Source organism: Rhineura floridana, chromosome 7 (genome assembly GCF_030035675.1).
Source record: "Rhineura floridana isolate rRhiFlo1 chromosome 7, rRhiFlo1.hap2, whole genome shotgun sequence".
NCBI lineage: Eukaryota > Metazoa > Chordata > Lepidosauria > Squamata > Rhineuridae > Rhineura > Rhineura floridana.
The window spans coordinates 79,568,296-79,591,924 of NC_084486.1; the positions used below are offsets into that span (position 1 = coordinate 79,568,296).

The 23,629-nt window shown below is 42.5% G+C and overlaps 1 protein-coding gene across 1 annotated transcript in view; it reads left to right on the top strand.

Moving 5' to 3' along the window:
• Nucleotides 1-23,629, top strand: part of SORCS1 (sortilin related VPS10 domain containing receptor 1) — a 630,164-nt gene that overhangs the window by 380,308 nt on the left and 226,227 nt on the right. Inside the window, exon 4 of the mRNA XM_061636065.1 lies at nt 9,003-9,161. Within this exon, the coding sequence (XP_061492049.1) occupies nt 9,003-9,161 (159 nt within the window). The remainder of the gene's footprint in view (nt 1-9,002; nt 9,162-23,629) is intronic.

The window sequence follows — 23,629 nt, forward strand, 5'->3', positions numbered from 1 at the left end:
TAATTCTGGGGATCCAAAGCATCCTGAGTGGCTACAAACAGTTGATTTAGTGACAGTGATAACTGTTAGGTCCAATTATACATTTTAGTGTTTCAGGGATGCCTTTTAATGTTTAGTAGAATGAGCAAGGGTACACAATCCTTGTACTAAAAAGTAAGAAAGGGGAAACCCCTTCTTGACCTGTGACTTCCACCACCACTATAGATATTAATTAATTTACCAAAGCCAGGATCATTTGTTTTGGACTACAACCTGGGAGACCAGGGTTCGAATCCCCACATAGCCATGAAGCTCACTGGGTGACCTTGGGCCAGTCACTGCCTCTTGGCCTCATGAAAACCCTATTCATAGGGTCGCCATAAGTCAGAATCGACTTGAGGGCAGTACATCATCAGTACATCATTAACACTGCTTTGTGAATGTTCACTAAAATGATTTTGCATACATTTACGCTTTAATCTAATTGTTACAGTCTACTCTTTTTGGCATTTCATTTTCCTCTGACCTCACCATTTACAACCATATCCCTTTCACAACCATGTGCATAACCTGACAACTTCGCATAACACTTTGTGCATCTAATGAAATGGACTCTAGTCCAAAAAAAGCTTATGTCATCATAACTTGTTAGTCTTTAAGGCATCACAAGCCTGAGTAGTTTTTACTTGACTGCACGTTTCTGCAAATTCTATGATTACGATGCCATGAACTATATACCTCAACTCATTTTACCAGGTCTCGCAGACTTTCATACTGTGAGCACTGTGACTGCTGCAGTGGGTGGCTTTCAGTTTAGATTAAATTATATCTGAAAGAGTTTGCATTTCCCCCCTACTACAGAATTTCCAGCCAATAGATTCTACTTGGAGGCATCATCAAATAATATAAATGGAAAACCAAATCTAGAACATTCATGTTGCTTGATAAATATATTTATAACACATGTACCTGTACATGTCAGTGTATCTATATGCATGCCTGCACACACGCATGCAGGCATACATACATACACAGAGAGGAGTGATAAATAGGTTGATTAATATGCTAATTACTTAGGAGGGTGGGATGACTGAAGAGCTAATATACATCAGTTTTAATTTCATTTTGGGTAATGGAATTACTCAACCATCTGTCTATTCATTTCTGGAATACTGGCATTGTTTATATGTCATCCAGAATGAAGTCATGCTGATATATGTCTATTTAGTATCCATGCCAATGGTGTATCTTGATTATGGAGCTTTTTTGCTCCATTCATACTGTTTCTGCCTAGCAAAGCCAGATATGCCGAGTTTCTTCAATGTATTGCATATTTGCAGGCATGTATGCTGTCACAATTAGCTATGGCCAGAATCCAAAGAACATGCAGGAGAACAGAGCCCATCCATAGTTAGGGCTTTATGTTGGTGGCACAGTAGTTCCCATTGCCAAAGAGACAATCTGTTGTTCATTTGGAAAAACAATTCCTTCTTTGCCAGTGAGAAGTACTGTAGCGCTGGCTGTATATGTATTTCTGCCCCGCAAATGCATCTCACTTTTGGGGATCCTGGTACATGTCTTTATTTTGCTAACTGTATGATATTGCTCCAGTCAGATTCCATTCTTATCATCCATTTATCTGGATTCTTGGGACCAGAATTAAGTGATGAGATGAGATGAAGTAACCAGGTTCAAAGTAGGTATGAAAATTGAATAGGAGTCTGGAGGAAACACAGAAGCTGCATTCACACCAAACATTTATTCCACTATTATTCCACTTTAAACAGTCATGGCTTCTCCCACAGCATCCTTGGAATTGTAGTTTGTGAATGGTACTGATAGTTGTTAGGAAACTCCTGTCCCCCTCACAGAGCAGTCCATCTTCCCAGATAACTCTGGGAATTGTAGTTATATGGGGGGAATAGGGATCTCCTAAGTACTCTCAGCACCCTTCACAAATTACACTTTCCAGGGTGCTTTGGGGGAAGTCATTACTGTTGAAAGTGGAATAATAGTGGAATAAATGTTTGGTGTGAATGTGTCCAGAAAGGACCTGAGACCTGTACACACAGCATTTTAAGGTGGATTTGATACATCCCATGTACACATACTTTGTCATGTTATCCACACGATGCCATCTTCATCCACACTTCCCCCACCCAATTTAATTTGGATTTTCCCAATCTGTGGATAGTGAAGTAAGAGTGGGAATCCAATATAAACTCACATGGTACTCAAGTCTGGATGCGCTGAAATACATTGTGTGAGCAGGTTTTATTTTTATATGTGTAATGACATTTTGCTAAGTGCCTTCTGTTGTCACACTCCCCTTTGCTCATTTCCATAGGGCAAACTAGCCTTTTTCTCTTCATCAGTCAAAAGGAAAGGCTGCAGTATACCTGTTTCTGCTAGGTATTTCTGAAGGCATGTTTGCAGTATTAGATTTTTTTTAAAAACAGCTGTTTTGTGTAGAACTGCTCTTGTGCAAAGCAGCTCCTTCTCCTCCTTGCACTGTGTCCTTTGGGTGCAGATCTATGAGGCTGCACAGGAAGTACCATAAGCAAAGCAACAACAAAGAAAATGTATGCCATGTCATGGGCCCTTGCCCTGAGTCCTTTAAGCACCTGGCAGTGCCCCAGCTTTGGTTCTTTGAATTCAGAAAGTTGTGTGTTTGTTACTTTGGATTTATTAATACAGAGTACAAAAAAACCCCACATGCATTGAGGGGATGTTATGGGCTATTAAGACGTCCTCCTTTTCATGCTTTTGCTTTTTAAGATGTTTTTAAAGCTTTTTTTTAAAAAAATATGCTTTTTAAAATATGTTTTTAAAGGTGTTCTGTTTAGATATGTTTTAACGTCTTTTGTTTTTAAGATGTTTTAGAATGCTTTTAGCGTTTTTGTTTGCCACCCTGGGCCTCTGGAAATAGAAATTTAATAAATAATAAATAAATAAGCTGTATTAAAAATAAAATTGGCCCTTGCAGGTGGGAAAGGAAAAGTGTAAAGAAAAAGCAAAACACAGTCTCTAAATCCCTTCCCCCAAATTGCCCTCCCTGCTGTGCCTTGGCTGTGTGTGCTTGTGTGTGAAACATACTGTTTATGTTCTTCTCCAAGCCGCACTGCAGCTTTTTGTTTTGGGGAGGGGTCTGGAGATTGGATGCACCGATGCCTCCACCTGCCTGGGTGTTCTTTTTCCTGATGGGGCACTCCTCAGTGGGCTGCTGGCTGTCTACCTGGTGGGGCTGGGCATTACACGCACATACTTATTTTTGAAACTGCTGTTTTGTGCAAATCTGGTAAATTGAAAAACGTTTATTTTTAATGGCTGTTTAGTCCACTCTAAAGCATACTTGAACTAGTGAAAGTTTGTTATTGTGCTAATCCATGGACAATATATATATATATATATATATATATATATATATATATATATATATATATGTGATTGCACACAGATAAGCAAATATACATGTGTACATGCCCACAATGATTTTCAGATTTCTGGAACTTCCAGAGGGCAGAGAAGTAGTAATTGAAGGGATGGAACGACAACACACAGCACAAATATGTCCCATCCTGCACCTCCCACTAGTGTGTATGGGAAGCATCAAGATAGATTTAAACTGAACGTACTCATATGTGGACGAAAGTGCTCAAAAGCAGGCATGGAAAAATCAGATCTGTGCAGGGGGTTGGACTTGATGGCTTTATAGGCCCCTTCCAACTCTACTGTTTTATGTTTCTAACCCATGTGCATGTTAAGACCCTGATGTGTACACATCCCTGGAGATTACGGTTGCCAGGTCAGAAGCATCCCAAACCCTGACATTTTGGGGGTGGGCCTTAGTGATGTCACGGGGTGGGTCCAGGTGGCGTCGTGGGGTGGGCCCAAGTGACATCATTGGGCGGGCCTGAGTGACATCATTAAGCATGATACATTAAGCATCAACCACAGTTGCTTGGCACATACAATTCATATAAAAACATTTCTCCGATTGGAAATTAAGATAGAAATCATAACTAAAAGATGGAGCCTGGTTGGGAACATTTAATCTAGCCAACTCACTTCTGCCAAAAAGGGTTTAAATACCCTCAGGCCAGGCCAGTCACCAGAAGGCCATTGTAGGAAGAAAGAACCCTACTGTTGTGGAGATGTTAGATGGGAGCACTCAGGAGTAAAGATGGATGCCCCCAAATGCTGAAATTCTAAACACACTTACTAAGGGACTAAGCCCCATAGAACTCAATAGCACTTACTTTTCAGTAGATATGGTTTGGATTGTGATGTTTGTAAAGCTTGACAAAGGATCCTCTGCAAAGATATCCATATCCAAGTAGAGTTGGCAACCCCCTGCCTAGAATACCCTGCCCCTACCTTTTAACATTGAATTTTTTTTACAAATTTCACCTTCACTTCATAAAGAGGTCCGAGAAATGAGTAAGAAGATTCTCTACCCTTTTCTGTCTCCCCTGTGGGCTGCTATAAACTCACTTTGTCAGCCAACCCAATTCCAATGAATATAATTGACACAGAGAAAGCACGCATGATCTGGTCTACCTTCATAGGCAACAGCTTGGGAACAACAGCATTTGCAGCCAAGCTGCCCAGTATGTGAATTATCTTTTACCGCTGTTGGGCAAGAAACAAACAACAAGGTGCATCATCAGTGGGTTTAAGAGGGTTGAGCGGAGTGCATGGAACCACTGTTGTTGCTTCTGTGGATGAAAGGGAGTGAGGATAAAGATAAATGAAATGCAAATAGAAAAACAAAAACAAAAGACAGTGATGATTTCTTAAATGCAATACCATACCAACCACAACAAGATTCCTATGTGTAAGGCAGAAAACTAAGCATCCCACAACTAGTCAGGATTCCTAACTAAAAACCAAAACTAAAAAACTTCTGGCAGCCAGTCAGCCAAGGTCACACAGAAATCCCCATGCAGCACAACCTGACCCAGGGGCCGCAGTTAGTGCAGAATGATGTGGCACGATTGTTGACACGAGTGAGATCCTATCAGTACATAATATCTCTGCTCTGAAATCTGTACTGGTTGCTGATTTGCTACCAGGCCAAGTTCAAGGTCTGCCTTCCATGTTACAGGTTCCACATAGTGCTTGTTCTGTTCTTGTAAGAAACCGATCCTTTAGTGTGGCAGCACCTATACTTTGAAACTCCCTGCCTATTGACATTAGCAGGTGCCTTCATTGTACTCTTTTTGGCACATTCTAAAATATTTTTGTTTAGGGAAGCTTACCCAGACATTTAGAAGCTATTATGTTTTATCTATTTTAACTCATTGTTGGTTTTATTATTTTGAATGTTTTAATACCTGTCTTTAACTGTTTTTGCCAATAATTTTATTGTTTAATTCCTGCTATAAACCACTTTGAGTTTTTTTTACAATAAAGCAGTATATACATGTTGTAAATAAAATAAATAAATTTCAAAGTCACTGTGGCCCATGGGTCTCTTTCCTCTTTTGTACCAAGTCAGACCATTTGGTACCATCTAGCTCAGTACTGATGACATGGGCTAGCACTGACAGTCCAGGATTCCAGGAAATAGTCTCTTCCAGAGATTGAATTTTAGACCTTTGCATGTGCCCTACCACAGAGCTACAGGCCTTTTTAAAAATGTATCTTTTAAAATTGTTCTTTTCAATTCACTAATGAATGCACAGCATACTAGGGTAGATTCACGCCATGCATTTAAAGCACATTCAACATACATTTGAAGAACATGAATCCCACCACAGCATCATGGGAACTGTGGTTTGTTAAGGGTGGTGGGAACTATAACTGTGAGGGGGAAACTACACTTCCCAGGATTCTTTCGGAGAAGTAATTTGCTTTAAATTGAAAGTTGGTTGTGCTCTACTTGTATTATGTGGATCTCCATTACTTCATAAACTTTGCCTACGTATAAATCATTTTAATTAAATTTTGAAATGGAAATAAGCTATAAAGTTTACTTGGTTAAAATGGGCTACACAGCATCTCTCAGCCTAACCTGCCCCTCAGGGTGAAAACAACAGAGGGGGACCATGACCACCCCAAGGAAGAAGCACACACTTAAAATGTAGACGAAATAATCATTTGTAAATAATAATTTACAACCATAGCGTGAAATCAGATACATATCAAGACATATTTTGAAAAAATATTTATATAAGCATGAATGTCAAAGAAGTTTATTATTTACACACCCTGTAAAGATATTTATAGTGCAATCCTGTGCATGTTTACTCAGAAGCAAGTTCCAATGTATTCAGTTGGGCTTACTCAGACAGGGGAGCATGCACGGGACTGCAATTGAATGATAAGGAACTTTACTCACCTAATCCAGAATTCAGGCCACATTAAGCTGTTTTGCAACTGTTTTATATTTGTTTTACAGTTATTGGATTTTAAATGGCTTTATTTCTTGTTGTGAGCTCTCTCACAGGGTTTTTGGAAATATTCCATATGTGTACACACTGGAGATGTAAAAATAGTGTATTGTCAGAACTAGTTGGCTATTGCAGATTTTTTTTAAAAAAAAAAATAACGATTCGTTTCCTACCAAATAAAAGCAGTGACACCTAAGTAAGCCCTGCCTTACTGCTTAAAAAAAAGGATTGGAGGGGAAGAGAAAGATTTACAACACAATTCTTTTCAATGTTCACTCAAAAGTCCCATCGATTTTCAGCACAATCCTAACCATGTCTACTCAAAAGTAAGTCCTACTGAATTCGATGGGGTTAACTCCCAGATATGTGGAATTAGCACTGAAGTTTTACTCCCAGAAAAAAATCATATTGGGAAGGTTTTCAAAACAGGTTATGAATAAGACAAGTAAGCTGCCCTCTTCCACAGTCCTGTAAAATTTAAACTTTGTTTGACTCCTTAATTAGAAAAAATATAACTGAAGAATGTACACTTTTTAAAACTTCTGTTCAAAAATTATTTGAAAAATAAAAAGTATAGTATACCATTTTTGCAAATAATTTAAAAAACCTTACACGTACACTTTTATGCCTACCAAGATCATTCTGTGATCTTCTGTTGTAGTGCAATCCTATGCATATTTTCTCAGAAACAAGTCCCAATCCTGTACAGAGAAAGTACTTTATGCTGCTGAAAGCTATATATTTACTGAATTCCTGATGTGAAAGGAAACAGGACATTAAACTGTTCTCAGAACCTGAAATGAGGTTTAGCTCTTGCTATTGTCAGTCACAACCCTGACTTCTTATTGGCTAAAAACCTGAAAGGTTGGTGATTACAGCAGAATTTAGAGCAACTAACAGAAGTTGTGGGGGGGCAGCTGACATGTTGGTGTATATCACTGGAACCAGACAACCTAGAAACTTATTTTTTTAAAAAAATGAAAGCTGAAAGTCCTGAGATTAAGGTGAGTCACCCAGAGACCCGGAGCAGAACCCCAAAAACCAGAGTCTCTGGCTGATAGCTGGAGGTCTGGTAACCCTACTGGAGATTCATTGTGTGTAAGAGTGAGTGTCCAATATCTGTTACATGCTTACCCTCAGGCCTGTAGAACAAATCAGGCCCTTTTTTCATTTTAACATGGCCAGTTACAGCTTCCTCATCAACATGATTCATACAATCCAATCTTGCTTTTAGTATGAAGCCTGTCTCATTTCTGTGAGTGAGGAGTGGGATTTGGGGGTACATTAGCAATACTTGGCTGGGGGATGAGGAGAAGAAATACAATGTCAATCTGCTACAGTGAAGACACAAGCTGTTGTGTGGGTTCTGGTGTTTCAAACACTGAGAGAGAGGTGCTTTTCACTCTTCAGGTCCACTGCTGACACAGGTCTTTCAAAATCAAGTCCAGATCTGTGTGAGAATGTAACTGTTTTTGTATGAGAGAAAGATAGTGGGCGTGCACATGTGTGAAGTGGTTGATGAGAACACAAATAATATCCAGTGTTATCATTAGTGATTTCTGTGGAAGCACAAGCAGCCATCTGCAGTGATAACAGATGATGTGTGTGCCATGAAATTGCACAAAATCTTAATGCATGCATTGGGGTTGTTTAATCTCTGCTAGCAGTTTTTTAATGATCTTAGCCACTTGAAGACACCTCCCAGCTCTCGCATTTACACAGTAGAGGTTGGTCCATTAGGAAAGAGGTGAGCTGCCCTACTAATCTCATTCTCTTTTCAGCCAGCCCCCAACTGCCTGCCTTCCTGCTTACAGCCAGTCCAGGTGGCCCTGCCTGTCAGATTCCCCCTCCTTAGTCTCGGTACCTTCGTAGAACTCAGCAGGGAAGAAAATGGGGACAAAACTGGAATTAGTTGGCTCTGCCTTGAGTTTGGCCCCACTTATTGTTTGTCCTTCTTACTTACTGCCCCGCTAGTCCCTATGGGCACCACTGCTTTTGCCCTCACTATGGAGTTGTAAGCAATGTGTTTGCCATCACACTGACAGTTCTCTCCTTCCCTTGTTTTATGCTGCTCATATATTAGTGGACAAGTGAAATCATAGTGGAAGAGAGGTTAACCTTTGCTTTTCCACTCAGTGATGCTTTGTATCCAAATTAGCAACACTAGGTTAGTGAATTCACTTACAGAAAGAATAGGGGGCTTCAGTAAAAACCAAGATAAACTGAGATGGATTTTATGTAATGCAAAACTCTTTAAGCTTCTGCTCAAACTGAAGATAGTTTTATGGGCCATCTGTCCTAGGTCCTTCATTATCACAAATGTAGTGCACGATAGCAATAGTGAATGCAGCAAAGGACGTAGAATAAACTGGATTACAGAAGTATTGGGAGACATTTTGATAAATAGGATGTTAAGTTATAAAATGCCTTTGCCTTTGAGAAGGTCACCATTGTTTTGTTTCAGCTTGTTTGTTTCACTTGGATTGCTTTGCACAGTCATGGAGCCCAATAAAACTAATACTCTTTTAACAAAAACAACAACATAGTTCTTGGAGATTTAGAGGTTTTAGCTATTTCTTCGCCTACCCTCATCCTAAACTCCACTATTCATCTGTTTGATCCTTACAGATTATGTTGCTTACTGACCCTGAGATTGAGAGCAGCCTGTTGATCAGTTCTGATGAAGGTGCTACCTATCAAAAATACCGTCTGAACTTCTACATCCACAGCATGCTCTTCCATCCCAAGCAGGAGGATTGGATTCTGGCCTATAGTCAGGATCAGAAGGTTAGTATCTGCAGTTTTCTTTGTCAGTAACTTGGTACTTCCATCTGCCAAATGCATAAAGTCATTTAAGGACATGTTTTCTGCCACAAGTCTTCCTTTTCCCCAGGTTAAATGCTGAAGCATGGTGCATAGTCCTGCAGATAATTATAGGTATTTGGGTTAAAGTTTAAGGTGCTAACTGTGTAAAACTGGCATTTTACCTCAAGTTATGAAGTAACCAATCATTTTATTGGTATATTAAGACAGAAGAGAACTTAATTTGCTTCACAAGTATACTTGCCCTTCCACAAATCAGAACACAATTATCTTTAGATTTTGTACTTCTCCGAATTAGACAGTACAGTTCTTGACTAAAAACTATACCCAAATACATTAAAAATTAATATCTTAGGATAAGCTAAATTTAGATAAAATATGTATTTGCATATGTATTTTGTAACAAAATAAATTTAAATATGTATTTCATTTTTAAAAAATCTGAAGTTAATGAAGAAACAGAATGGAATGGAATTATGACTGTACACATGCAGAATTGACACAGACTGGAAATAGATTGATCCATTTATCTCTGTTGGTAGATGGTCAGTTTCACCACTGGTGCAATACAAGGTGTTGGAACATTAAGGAAATGTAAAACCTGGTGTTCAGTTTAGACCAAGAGGTGCGGATGAGGTCCATTTTACTAGAATTTACAAACATCAAATTCCTCAAGCATCTCTAGAAAATACATTGGAGGGGGCAGAGGTGGAATAGTAGGGCCTGATCCCCTCTGTGTATATTGTGCATGTTGTGAGTAAGGGATCACAGCCTGCTTAGAAGCCTGGATTATGTTGAGCATGGGCAGTGGATCTGATGATTCTGCACATTAAAAAATCTACATATTCCATAAAGTTCAAAATCCCTGCATATGCAGTTACAACCAGGGCAATGCCTTCATGTTTTCCCACTCTCCTTGTCCCAAGGATTGCATATAGGCAGCAATAATTCCAAATGTTGCAGTTACAGTGCATCATAATCCAGCATCTTGTTGCTATTGTAACCTGTTTGCACATTTTTAGTATCTTGCACATCTTTAGTATCTGTATATGGAGCCACAGGTTGTAGATGAAAAAAGAATCAGCTGAAAGTTTTCAGCTGATTTTAATCTAAATTGAAAGTTGAAACTTTCTAGTATATCAAAGTCAGAGGGATAGGAACAATTTAAAATTACAGGGCAATTTACACTTTTAAAACTGTGCTCTGTTCAATTCAGAAATAAGTAAAACCTAGCTAGCTTTTAAAAATGATTATTATTAAAAGTTTTAAAAAATGACTGTCTCACACATTAAGGAATGTAGGCCTTTTCCAAAAGAAGTTAATCCTCTGTGTACTCACCAGCCATTTTCCATTATCCATTCCCCACTTAATCAACTCCCACAGTTCACAACCCATTCCCAGGAGGCTAAATTGATGTGGCTCCATTTGTCTTGTCAAATTCCTGTACTCAGGCAATGAGACCTGATCTCATTGGCTGCTGCAGAAGCTATGAGGAACTAGCCTGGCATATACATTTAGAGCAATCTAGTGAGGGCATGCCAGAAGATACAAGGAGCCCCAGCTGATGAAGCATCTCTGTTCCAGCAAAGTGTCAAGATGAGTTAAGCAGCAGAACAAATTTGGCAGAAGGGCAAGGAGGCCATAACACACCACACTGCCCATCCTTTCCTTGACCTAAAGAAAACTTAAGCTCTCAATAAAGCGACTCAAAGAACTACAAAAAAAGTTACGTAGGTAGGAAGCCAGCAGGAGTATGGGGGCTTTCCAGCGTTTTATACTATCATATGTATGACTACCAGCTTGTTGAACATTATTTGTTTTTCATTCTCTTTATTTTATCTTATTTTTTTCTTAAATTTGCGCAACTCCTTGCTGCTGCACATGTGTAGGTTTGTGGCTTTGTATTCATGTCCAGGTTTTCTTCTCCTCCTGGTTTTAGTTTCCTTGTTCATTCTCTTCTCTTCAGTTTTAGGGTACCTGTGATTTCATTATGTCAAATTCTTGCTGTCTGGTATTATTAAATATAGTTTTGATTACTTTTTTCTCTTCCTTCCCCCTCTAGACCTGGTACTTTTTTCCTCCTCTCAGCTAAGTCTGCTTGTTCCTTAAATAAGCTCCCAGTTGTGCTGGTAATTCTCACACTATTATTATCCACTTACCAAAAGGAACCTTTCTCATTCCACCAGTTGTCAGACTGATTGCCCACAAAACACAAGGGGAGGTTCAGTGATTTCTAAAAGTTGGCCACTGTGGGGGAAACACTGCACTTATCGTTCTGAAAATTGGCAGGCATCATCCCCTCAGAACAGGCAACCATGCTTGCAAATTACATTTACTTATATTTAAGTAAAGACTTTCCCCCCTTTTTTTCAAAAAGAAACTTTAAAGGTTTCTTGCATGACAATCTCTGAATGGATCTGCCTGTATTCTAATGTATTAATGTATTTTAAGATCCGTTTTTATGAAGTTTTAAAGTTTTTTGGTACTTTGTTTGCTGCCCTGGGCTCATGCTGGGAGGAAGGGCAGGATACAAATTAATTAAATAAATAATGAATAATTTGTCAGGCTTAATCCACTCTGGAGGGGCTCTTTTGACTGCAAATGCCAGTTATATAAGATATAAAAGTAATATTTGTTTTTAGATCCCTCATTATAGTCAATGGGATGGGGGGGGAAACAGAGTTTAAGGTTTGACAGATCTGATTTGGACAAGTCAAATCAGAAAGACACAGAATGGCTCCGCAACAGATTGGGGTACTTTTCAGTGCTATAGATGCAGATACAAGGCAAATTGTATCTGGTGTGGCTGATGCACACTCCTAATATATGCAGGGGCCATAGTGCTACAGTTCAGTGGATTTGAAACAGTACTTTCTGTTCCTGGTTGTTTGTAGAATTTTCCATATGTGGGGCAAGAGTGGTGAACAGACTGAAAAATCTATGTGTCAACTAAAATAAAACAGGCCGTCAACTGGGAACCAGAATTAATTTGTTTTAATCACTTTAGTAGTGGCTGAACTGCTACGTTAGGGCACAATTCACTAAATGCTTACCAATCATAAAGAAGGCGTTTCTCGCGGTGTCTCACACGGGGCGAAAGGGGGTGAGTCTCCGCCGGCTCATCTGACAATACAGGCTCAATAGGTGCCAGCTCGGCTTCAGGGGGTGGGGATGCATTTGAAGTTTAGGGATGGGAGCTCAGGGGGGTTGGAGTTGGCACGTGCACCAGGACATTCTCCAACTGCTCTGTTGAGGCATCTGGAGGTGGCGCAAAGTCTTCTTCGGTGGGAGAACTGTCCATGGGAACTGGCACAGAGTCAACCACACCCCCTCCCCCTTGGTCCTCAAAAGTGTCAACATCCTCTGATTCTTCCCTTTGCTCTGAGGGAGCTGAAGCTCATCTAGCCCCCTTCCTTGATCCCCCTGAGGAAACTGGGGCTCGACAGCTACAGCTGATCTCCTCCAGTGCGATCAGCTGGAGTGCAGGAGTCTGACCACCCCTGAGGAGAAGATCAGCTGTAGCACACTACAGCTGATCTTCCCCTCTTCCGGCGCAATCAGCTGGAGTGCAGGAGTCTGACCACCCCTGAGGAGAAGATCAGCTGTAGCACACTACAGCTGATCTTCCCCTCTTCCGGCGCAATCAGCTGGAGTGCAGGAGTCTGACCACCCCTGAGGAGAAGATCAGCTGTAGCACACTACAGCTGATCTTCCCCTCTTCCGGCGCAATCAGCTGGAGTGCAGGAGTCTGACCACCCCTGAGGAGAAGATCAGCTGTAGCACACTACAGCTGATCTTCCCCTCTTCCGGCGCAATCAGCTGGAGTGCAGGAGTCTGACTATCCCCGAGAAGATCAGCTGTAGCATGCTACAGCTGATCTTCCTCTCCTCCGGCATGATCAGCTGGAGTGTGGGGAGCTCCAGCCCCCCCTCCAGCTGATCGCCCTGCTGGCACCATATTAGCGGAACGCCAAAAAGCGGGACACCGAGAAGTGGGGCCCTACTGTAGCTTCTTAGCTGCAGAGACAATAATCATTTGAACAACATAAACTGCACATTATACAGACTGCTGAATCATGACATAAACACATAACTTAAAATGTAATCGTTAAACAAAGTATTGGGTGTTGTAGGGGGCTAGCATTAATCTCAATATGCAATTGACTGCACAAAATATAGCAATATTAAACAGAACCAGGTCATTCTAATATTCTAAGTGAGGTTAATGAATATACATAGTGCTGGGATTTTCAAAGTGCAACAAACTTGCCAGATTATGCAGTGTGGGGTCATCACACCAAATTTTAGGTGAAGTTGTGGAAGCTCCCATGGATGTATGTGGTGTTGTGCAACTGATATGTCTGAATCCAGAATGACAAACTGATTTGTGTCAATTCCTGATCAGGTTGAGGCAGCTGTATACAAAGTGATTTGTAGCTATACGTGCCTATCCAGAACTAAAAAACAGTCTCTCTAAAGCCAGATGGACTATTTCCAAAGTGTTGTAAAAGTGTTGCAATCCAGGCTTAGAATCTCATCAAGCCCTCTCCAATCACAGTGCTTGGAGGGAGGAAAAGAAGTCTTAAAATGCAGCAAGCACAAACTGCCTTCACTCTTTTGTAAGTTCTACCTCTTAGAAAGAATTTGGTGAAGTTTGTGGCATTTGTTTAAGCTTGCATTTTGTTTCTTTCACAGTATCCTACCCACTCTTATACCTGTTTTCCATCCTTTCCCAAACAATCCCAGTTCCATCCTTACACAAAAAATAAAAAATGAGTTTGTTGTCTGACTTAGTCTGCCTTAGTTACTTAGACAGTGTTACTTTCCTCATTCCCCACCTCCATCCCCAATTTTAGTCCTACTGTTTTGGGTTAAGTCTGCATTTTTTATAGTTATGTTCTGTTTTCTGTGACTGTCTTTATTATCACTGTATTGTGTGTGTGTGTGTGCACGCATGTGCCAGTATGTCTTGTGAGTACATTGTACACAGTCAGTTCACAAGCAGCACACATACAGTGTAATATTACATACATCAGTGCAATTTAGTCTTTTAAAATACTTAAATATTTTAATTTGGGGGCAAAAAAACTTTAGAGGTGGTTAGCATGAAAAACCCTGGAGCTACCTATCTGAAATTTAATTTAATTTAAAATTGAAATTAGGGCTAATCCCTCCTGAGGGGCTATCATGTCTCCAAATTTCATGCACCTATGTGGAAGAAAAAAGTTGTTTTGTTTTCTCAGTGCAAGTAAATGGAAGTACAAGATTTGAATATCTGGATCCAGGTCCAAATTGAGCCAAACCAAATCAGGACTGGATCTAGATCACTAAACCAGATCAGATGGGGGGGGTGCACAGCCTTAGTGCGTGGTACATCAAGGACAATGGGAAATGGTTCTCATGGATCTCAGTTGCTCTTAATTCATATACATACGTGGAAATATCTGGGCCAAGACAATGTGTGCTTTTCCCATCAGGAAATGAACCCTCACCAGTTGTGCTGGTAAGTGATGTATGGTATGGTGGAGAGTGCAAAGAGCTCCTTTCCTGTCAGGCAGAGTTTAGGTGCTTCTAAGACATCATTAGGCACACAATAGGGATGTGCTTGAATTCCGCCCAATTCATATTTGGTACTAAATTTTCTGTTAATTTGCTTATTCTCTATCATTGTGGATTGGATTTTCTGTAGCTATTTATGAGAATAGATTTTTCAAACAAAAATCGGCCTCTAAAATATTGATAATATTGATATTTTATTGATATTTCTTTTATAAATATTTTTATTTATCAATACTTCCTTTCAAAATATCAATATTAATATCTTGTGTGTGTGTGTGTGTGTGTGAGGGGAAAAATGCATAAGTAAAACCAGCAGCTAGTGGACAAACAAACTTGAACCAATGCCAGCCTGTCAGGTCAATGGAATGATTTCAAACTGGCACCAGCCAACAGAACCCATCCCTAGCACACAATGTGACCTAGAACAGAAATGTAGAAAATCAGATCTAATTGTTGCCCTCCAAACCTGTTGATCCAGTCTTTGGGACTCTTCTCAGACCTTCTCTCCAGGCCACATCTCCTCTTCTCAGGGCATAACTCTGTCTGTGCTTCATGTCCTACTGAAGTGCTTTTGCTTGGCTGGAATGTGTCCCTGAACTGTGATAATTCCTCTTGCATGCTTGGATGGTAGTTGGAGACGTGCGTAGAAACCTTTTTCTTTTGCGTATTTGGCATATAACCTCCTGCACTCAAAGGCAGAAGTCACACCTTCTGACATAACCGCCACTGGCAGATGGCCCCTGTAAGGTGTTGTATCCAGGATAGGACTCAGGAACCAGACCAGTTGATGAAAGCAATTCAGTCTTTATTAAAGTAATATCCAGAAACAAACTACGTCTTCTCATGAAGTTGCACTACAAAAACATATCCTGCGACATACAAGAGAGTTGACAGAACAAGGGGTCACTATCTCTCCCGTCCCTTAAGAAGGGGGAAAACGGGTGCGAATTCTCTCACTCCGCCTCAAAGTGCTCTCATCCACCACCCTTCTCTCCCCCCTCCGTTCTCTTCGCTTTTAATTGCCTCCTGGTGTGCGGTGAAGGCACCAGGCAGAAGTCACACCTTCTGACATAACCACCACTGGCAGATGGCCCCTGTAAGGAGGGAATCTGGCCTGAAGAGGTTATGGCCTGTTCTAACCGTCTGGTATACCTCGGAGCTAAGAGTGATGAAGCAAGAAAGGAGACGGCTTGAGTGCAAATGGAGACGAACTCCCGATGCCTGTAATCATGCACTTGTGAAGGCCTCTACCAAACTCTATGTGAAGGCGGTGAGAGCAGCAAAGAAGCAGTACTTTGCTGCCTCCATTCAGTCATCTTCTAACCGCCCAGCGGAACTTTATAAAATTGTCCGGGGACTTTTACATTCTGGTCCTCAGGACGCAATGATACCATCAATAGCCCGCTGTAACGAGTTTGCGAGACACTTCCAAGACAAGATCATGAACATCCGCCGGGACCTTGACTCCAATATTGTTGCAGTTGAATCCAATGAGGTGTCCGGAGCACAGTCCTGTCCTGTTTTATTGGATGAATTTCAGTTGGTACAGCTCGAGGATGTGGATAAGGTGCTTGGACAGGTACATGCGACCACTTCGGTACTGGATCCTTGCCCCTCGTGGCTAATAAAAGCTAGCAGAAATGGAACAGCCGGCTGGGCCAAGGAGGTGATTAATGCCTCTTTACGAGAGGGAGTGGTCCCACTCTGCCTAAAGCAGGCGGTGGTGAGACCGCTCCTAAAAAAACCCTCCTTGGACCCCGATAATCTTGACAACTATAGACCGGTAGCAAATGTTCCTTTTCTGGGCAAGGTCCTAGAGCGTGTGGTCGCTCGCCAGCTCCAGGCTCTTTTGGATGAAACTGATTATCTGGATCCTTTTCAATCGGGCTTTAGGCTGGGGTTTGGTACAGAAACGGCCTTGGTCGCCCTGTATGATGACCTCTGTCGGGAGAAGGACAGAGGGAGTGTAACTCTGTTGGTTCTCCTTGATCTCTCGGCGGCTTTTGATACCATCGACCATGGTATCCTTCTGGGGCAACTTGCGGATTTAGGAGTTGTAGGCACTGCTTGGCAGTGGCTGTGCTCCTACCTCAAGAACCGTCTCCAGAAGGTGGTGCTTGGGGAGCATTACTCGAGGCCCTGGGTACTCCAATATGGGGTCCCGCAGGGCTCAGTTCTGTCCCCCATGCTCTTTAATATCTATATGAAGCCGCTGGGCGAGGTCATTAGGAGTTTTGGAGTGCGTTTTCAGCAATATGCTGATGATACGCAGCTCTATTTCTCCTTTTCATCTTCTTCAGGTGAGGCTGTTAATGTACTAAACCGCTGCCTGGTCGCGATAATGGTCTGGATGAGAGCTAATAAACTGAGACTCAGTCCTGACAAGACTGAGATGCTGTTGGTGGGGGGGCCCTCTGCCCAGATGGTTGATGTCTGACCTACCCTAGATGGGGTTACACTCCCCCTAAAGGAGCAGGTCTGTAGTTTGGGGGTCTTATTAGATCCGCTCCTGTCTCTGGAGGCTCAGGTAGCCTCAGTGGCACGGAATGCGTTCTACCAGCTTCGGCTGGTAGCCCAACTACGACCCTATCTGGACAGGGAGAACCTTGCCTCAGTTATCCATGCTCTGGTAACCTCTAGATTGGACTACTGTAATGCACTCTACGCAGGGTTACCTTTGAAGATGGTTTGGAAACTTCAGCTGGTGCAGAATGCTGCGGCCAGAGTTCTCACTTGGACTAAAAGATCTGATCATATAACACCTGTCCTGGCCCAACTGCACGCTACCAATACGTTTCCGGGCCAGATTCAAAGTGTTGGTTCTTACCTATAAAGCCCTTAACGGCACTGGACTGCAATACCTGATGGAACGCCTCTCCCACTATGAACCTACCCGTTCGCTGCGCTCGACGTCGAAGGCCCTTCTCCGGGTTCCAACTCACAAGGAGGCCCGGAGAGCTATAACGAGATCTAGGGCCCTCTTGGTGGTGGCCCCCGAATTATGGAATGCCCTCCCTGACGAGATACGCCTGGCGCCTTCCTTGATATCTTTTCGGCGCCAGGTAAAGACCTACCTCTTTGCCCAGGCATTTTAATTCTAGTTTTAATTCTATTTTATAGTTAATTAATTGTAATCTCTATTAATTTTGTCTTAATCTGTTTTTAATTGTATTTTTATACCTATATGTTGTAATCCACATTCGCTGGTTTTTAAATGTGGTTTTATTCTGTTGTACACTGCCCTGAGAGCCTGTTGCTAAAGGGCGGTTTAAAAGTGCAATAAATAAAAATAAATAAAAATAAAATTATTCTTTATTATTTTATTTATTAAATTTATATCCTGACCTTCTTCCCAGAGGAGCCCAGGTCAACAAAAACACAAATAATAAAACATCTAATAACATTTCCAGCACAAATGCAGACTGGAAAGATCACTGCTTAAAAGGCTTGTTATAAGTGGATTGTCTTCAATAGGTAGTGAAAAGACAAAGAGACAGCACCAGTCTAATATTTAATAGGGAAGAAATCCTGAGTGAAGGCTGATTCCTATATTGCATGGAACAGAATCCTCTCCAGAAGATCTCAGTGATTGATTGACTATATATCAATTGTGTTGTTGTTGTTGTGATTTATTAGATATTTATCAGTTGTTGTTGCAAAATTAATCCCTTTTTCATTAATTTGGGATTCGATCCAGATGGTCTGCCCATTGCTAATCTTCAATGGGAGAGTGAATTCAGCTGAGAAATTGCCTCCATGTCATTAAGCTTGAAGCTGGCCAGCTGGAAAACACAGAATTTATTTTTGTCTTTGGCTGTCTTGTTCTTCAGAATCTTTAGCTGAGATTCTGCAAAAGGTTCAACTGCTAGAATGCGTTTTATTTTAATTTGTCCCTAAACTAGTGTACAAACTAGGCCATAAAGCATGCCCTCAGAGTCCATCCATCAGTTATTTTCTTAATACACCTCACTAAACATTATGTTTTGGGACACACCTTAAAGAAATGAAAGAAATAAACTAAATTGCAGTGAGGAAAAGAAGAGATGAAAAAACAAACAGATGAGGCAGTGCTAGACAACCTGATGGCACAGTCTAAACTAGAGGGTGTAGTCCAGCGTTTCCCCACTAGTGGGCCACCAGATGTTGTTGGACCACAATTCCCATCTTTCCTGACCATTGGCAATGCTGGCTGAGGCTAATGGGAGTTGTGGTCCAACAACATCTGGTGGCCCACTAGTTGGGAAAGGCTGGTGTAGTCCATTAAGATTCCAAAGGAACAAGTGAAATAAAAATGTCAGAATTAAAGTCATTTAATTGTGGAGGATATTTACTTACCATCAAGGGAAACACATATATTTCAATAGAGTTGCTGCAAAACGTGATGATAGCTAGCCTAGAACTATTATTAGCGTTCATCATTATGAGCCACTGACAGCTGATCCTTTGGCTTTCGTAAGGCATTGTACCGCCTGAAGTGGGAGCCACTGTTCTCTTTTCCTGGCTTACATGTTAATTGCTTTGATACTTTAATGTAGCAACAGTGCTGGTTGTGCCTCAGCTGCTGGGTCTCCCCCTCCTCTATCTAACTATGAGAAAGGCATCCTGGGCAAGTGGCCCAAGAGAATGGCTAGTGATTCTTCTTGTCTCTCTTTTTTTTAAAAAAATAGTTAAAAGTCAAAAGTCATTTTAGCACCTTTCAATTTTTAATTAAATTTAAAAGAGAATTTCTACCCATGGCAACAAAGCCGTGCTTCTTCAGGTAATCTTCTGGGCCACATTGCCTAGAATGCTTTGCTCTGAAAAAAAACCCATCCCTTCTTCAGAGTGAGACAGAGGTGAATGGGAGCTGGAGACTGAGGCATGGACAGAGTTGCCATCACATTTGTTTGTTCATTTATTTAATCTGTTTATATGACACTTAATCATTTGCATTTCTAAGTGGTGTACACAAAAACAAGCCAGACATAAACAATTTGTTGTTGTTGTTATGTGTCTTCAAGTCAATTTTGACTTATAGCGACCCTATGAATCAGCATCTGTCATGAACCACCCTGTTCAGATTTTGTAAGTTCACGTCTGTCGCTTCCTTTATAGAATCAATCTATCTCTTGTTGGCCTTCCTCTGATAGAATCATCATAAAACCAAACTCTACCTTAAAATGCCTGCTGGAACAAGAAGGTTTTAGGCTGCATTCAGACATGGGGTTTATTGCTTTAGTTTTACTGATTCTAATGGTAGTGCTTCTGTCCGAATTTCTAACATTCTTTTCACACTGCAGTACCTGTTGCATTATGGAACTATGGCTTTTTGAGTGATATACCACCATAAAAGTCTGGCTGCCCTTTGGGTCCTTGGGAACAGCTGCAGCACTGGGGGACTGGAAAACACCTGCCCTGGGAGTGAGTATCTGAGCATCTGGGTGCTTGCTTACTGGCTCCTCTGGGTTGCTGTCTCTTGAGACAGCTGGTCCCTGGTGAGTGCTGCAAGGACTGGGACCCCCTGCCTGACCCTGACTCCAGAGAGAGGCTGCCTCTTGCAGCCTCTTGCATCAGCTCCTGGCTGGGTCAGGGGGCATAAAAGCCTGGCTGCCCTTGGATGGCAGGTCTGCCACCAGTGGGGTTGCTACTGAAGGGGGTCATCCTTTGAGGAGCCCCTTAGGGAGTCCTGTGGGAGAGGGTGCTATACCTTTCTGTTTTTAAAAAAAAAAACGCAAAGGAGATTGGTGGTGAGGGTGTAAGGTGATTGTGTAGTTCTTGTGCAGGGTGAGAGCCTCTGCAGTGAGCCAAATGATAGGAGAAAGTCGCCAGATGCCTTCAGAGTGAGAATCTGTAACTGGCAGAAGGCTGGTCCTTCCTGGGTGTGAGACAGGGAGGGCGTATATGTGCCCTGTGTGAAAAATATTGAGTGGGTCTGACTATTCCCAATTCTTGCAGAGGCCTACTGGGATAATTGGCTCAGGTAGGTTTTGTTGGTGGGCTCTTGTTGGGTCCACTTCAGGTGTTTAAGAGGAGTCTTAGTAAGGAGGAACATGGTTAATGCCACCCCAATTTCACGGGTAGAGGGAGGTATAGCTGTGGGGAGGTAGTGAGCTACAATAGAAGGCTATATATGCCTTGTTCCTCATTCCTACTCCTTCCATGGACATGTTCCTCGTTGCTCATCTGCTGTGCCCACTGGCCTGTGTGTGTTGTTGTTTAACGCCAGATCAGTACACTATAAGACCACACTCATCCATGTTTTAGTCATGGATGAGGGTGCTGATTTGGTGTGTGTTACCAAAGCCTGAGTGGATGAGCTGGGAGGATTTGATTTGACCCAGCTTTACCTACCTGGATACTTGGTGCAACAACAGCACAGGCTGCAGGGATGGGGGGGGGAGGAGTTGCCGTGGTCTACAGAACTTCCATCTCTATCACCAGGAAACCACTCTGTCTTGGAGCTGGCTGTGAGGGCCTGCACCTGGTGTCTGGCCAAGGAGACAGTTAATTAGGGTTGCTGTTAGTGTGTCATCCACCCTGCTGCCTGGCAGCTTTTCTGACTGAGCTGGTGGAAATTGTCTCAGTTGTGGTGTTGGAAGAGCCCAGAATGATAGTCCTGAGTGATTTCAATGTCCATGCTGAGGCTGCTTCTGGTGTTCCAGCTTGGGACTTCATGGCCTCCATGACGACCATGGGGCTGTCTCAAGTTGTCACTGGCCTGATGCATGGGGGAGGGCACAGCCTCAACTTGGTTTTTGCTCCAGATAGAGGAAGGGGCGGTCTGGAGATAGCGGGGTGGATGTCACCCCATTGTCATGGTTAGACAACTTCCTGGTGAAGTTTAGACTTATGGCTCCTCCCCTGCAGGGATGGTGGACAGATTAAGATGGTCTGTGCTAGAGACTAATGGAATCCACTGGATTCCTGAATGTCCTGGGGGAGTTCCTAGTAGATAGATCAGGTGACCCCGTTGAAGCCCTTGTCATGCTGTGGAAAAATGAAGCACGTCAGGCTTGTTGTTCCTGAGCGCATCTCCAGCATTGTGGAGCCCAGTTTGCACTTTGGTACACCAATTAGCTAAGGGCAATGAAACAGCCTGGATGACAGCTAGAGTACAAATGGCAAAAGGTGTGCTATGAGGCTGATTGGGCACAAGTAAAACATAACCATGCCTACTGTGTGGCAGTGAGGGCGGCAAAGGCCCACTGCCACCATCACATCCCCAAGTAGCCATCCAGCGGAGCTTTTCTATATTGTCAGGAGTCTGTTGACATCAACTCCAGGAAATGGAGTTTTAGACCCTTTGGAGCCCCACTGTGAATTGTTTGCAAGGCACTTTGAGGGTAAAGTTGCTCACCTCCATAGCAGTCTTGATGCCCTATCCACATCTAGTGTAGTCCCCAGTAAGATGTCCAGTGCAACATCTACTGCAACTTCTTGGGAACGGTTTCAGTTGATGCGGCCTGATGACACGGACAAGGTACTTGGAATGATGCGGCCAGCAACATGTCCTCTTGAACCTTGCCCTTCTTGTCTTATTAAGTCAAGCCAAGTGAGTTAGATTGAGTGGATCCAGGGTGTGGTCAATGCATTGTTGCAGAAGGGAGTGGTTCCAGCCACCCTGAAAGAGGCAGTGATCTGACTGCTCCTGAAAAAGCCCACTCTGAACTAGTCACAAATACCCCCTTCTTAGGGTTATGGTAGCAATTGCAAGTGCTCTTGGATGAAACAATTTATCTTGACCCATTCCAGTCTGGGTTCAGGCCTGGTCATGGGACTGAATCAGCCTTGGTCATGCTGATGGATGACCTTTATCAGGAGAAGGACAGGGGGAGTGTGACTCTGTTATTCTTACTTGATCTCTTGGCGTCTTTTGACACTGTTGATGATGGTATCCTTCTCAACTGACTTAGTGAGATGGGCATTGAAGGCACTATTTTACAGTGATTCTGATCCTACCTCCAGGGTCGTTTTCAGAGAATAGCATTGGGTTATTAAAGGATTTCCCAACCAGTGTTCCTCTAGATGTTGTTGGACCACAACTCCCATCTTTCCTGATCATTGGCAATGCTGGCTGAGGCTGATGGGAGTTGTGGTCCAACAACATCTGGAGGCACACTGGTTGGGAAAGGCTGAGTTATTGTGTTTTGGCCCCCTTTTTTGGCAGTTGTGCTGTGGGATGCTACAGGGTGCCATCTTGTCCCTGATGCTGTTTAACATCTATATGAAACCCTTGGGACTGGTCATCAGGAGATTTGGGGCAAGGTGTCAGCAGTACACTGATGATACCCAGCTCTATTGCTCTGTAACATCTGGATCGGGAGAGTCTGTGCAAGCTCTGGACCACTGCCTGGACTCGATGGTGGGCTGGATGAGGGCCAATAAACTGAGTCTGAATCCTAGAAAGGTGGAGGTGCTGTGGGTTGGTGGTTCCTGAGTTCATTTTGGTCAGTTAATTCCTGAGTGGTTTCTGAGTTAATTGGTCTGCTTTGGATGGGGTCGTGCTCTCTTTGAAAGAGCAGGTTCATAGCCTGGGGGTGCTCCTGGATCCATCTTTGTCGCTAGAGGCCCAGGTGACCTAAGTGGCTAGGAGGGCCTTTTACCAGATTCAGCTGATAAGACAGCTGTGGCAATTTCTGGACCGGGATAGCTTGATCATGGTTGTCCATGCATTGGTAACTTCCAGGCTGGACTACTGTAATGTGCTCTGTGTGGAGCTGCTCTGGAGGGTGGTCCAGAAGCTGAAGCTGCTACAAAATGCAGCAATGTGACTGCTTGCTGGGGCAGGGTATTGCCAACATGTTACTCTGCTGCTGCAGGAATTGCACTGGCTGCCCGTTAACTACCAGGTCAAGTTCAAGGTTCTGCTTTTGGTGTACTGTACAAAGCCCTATG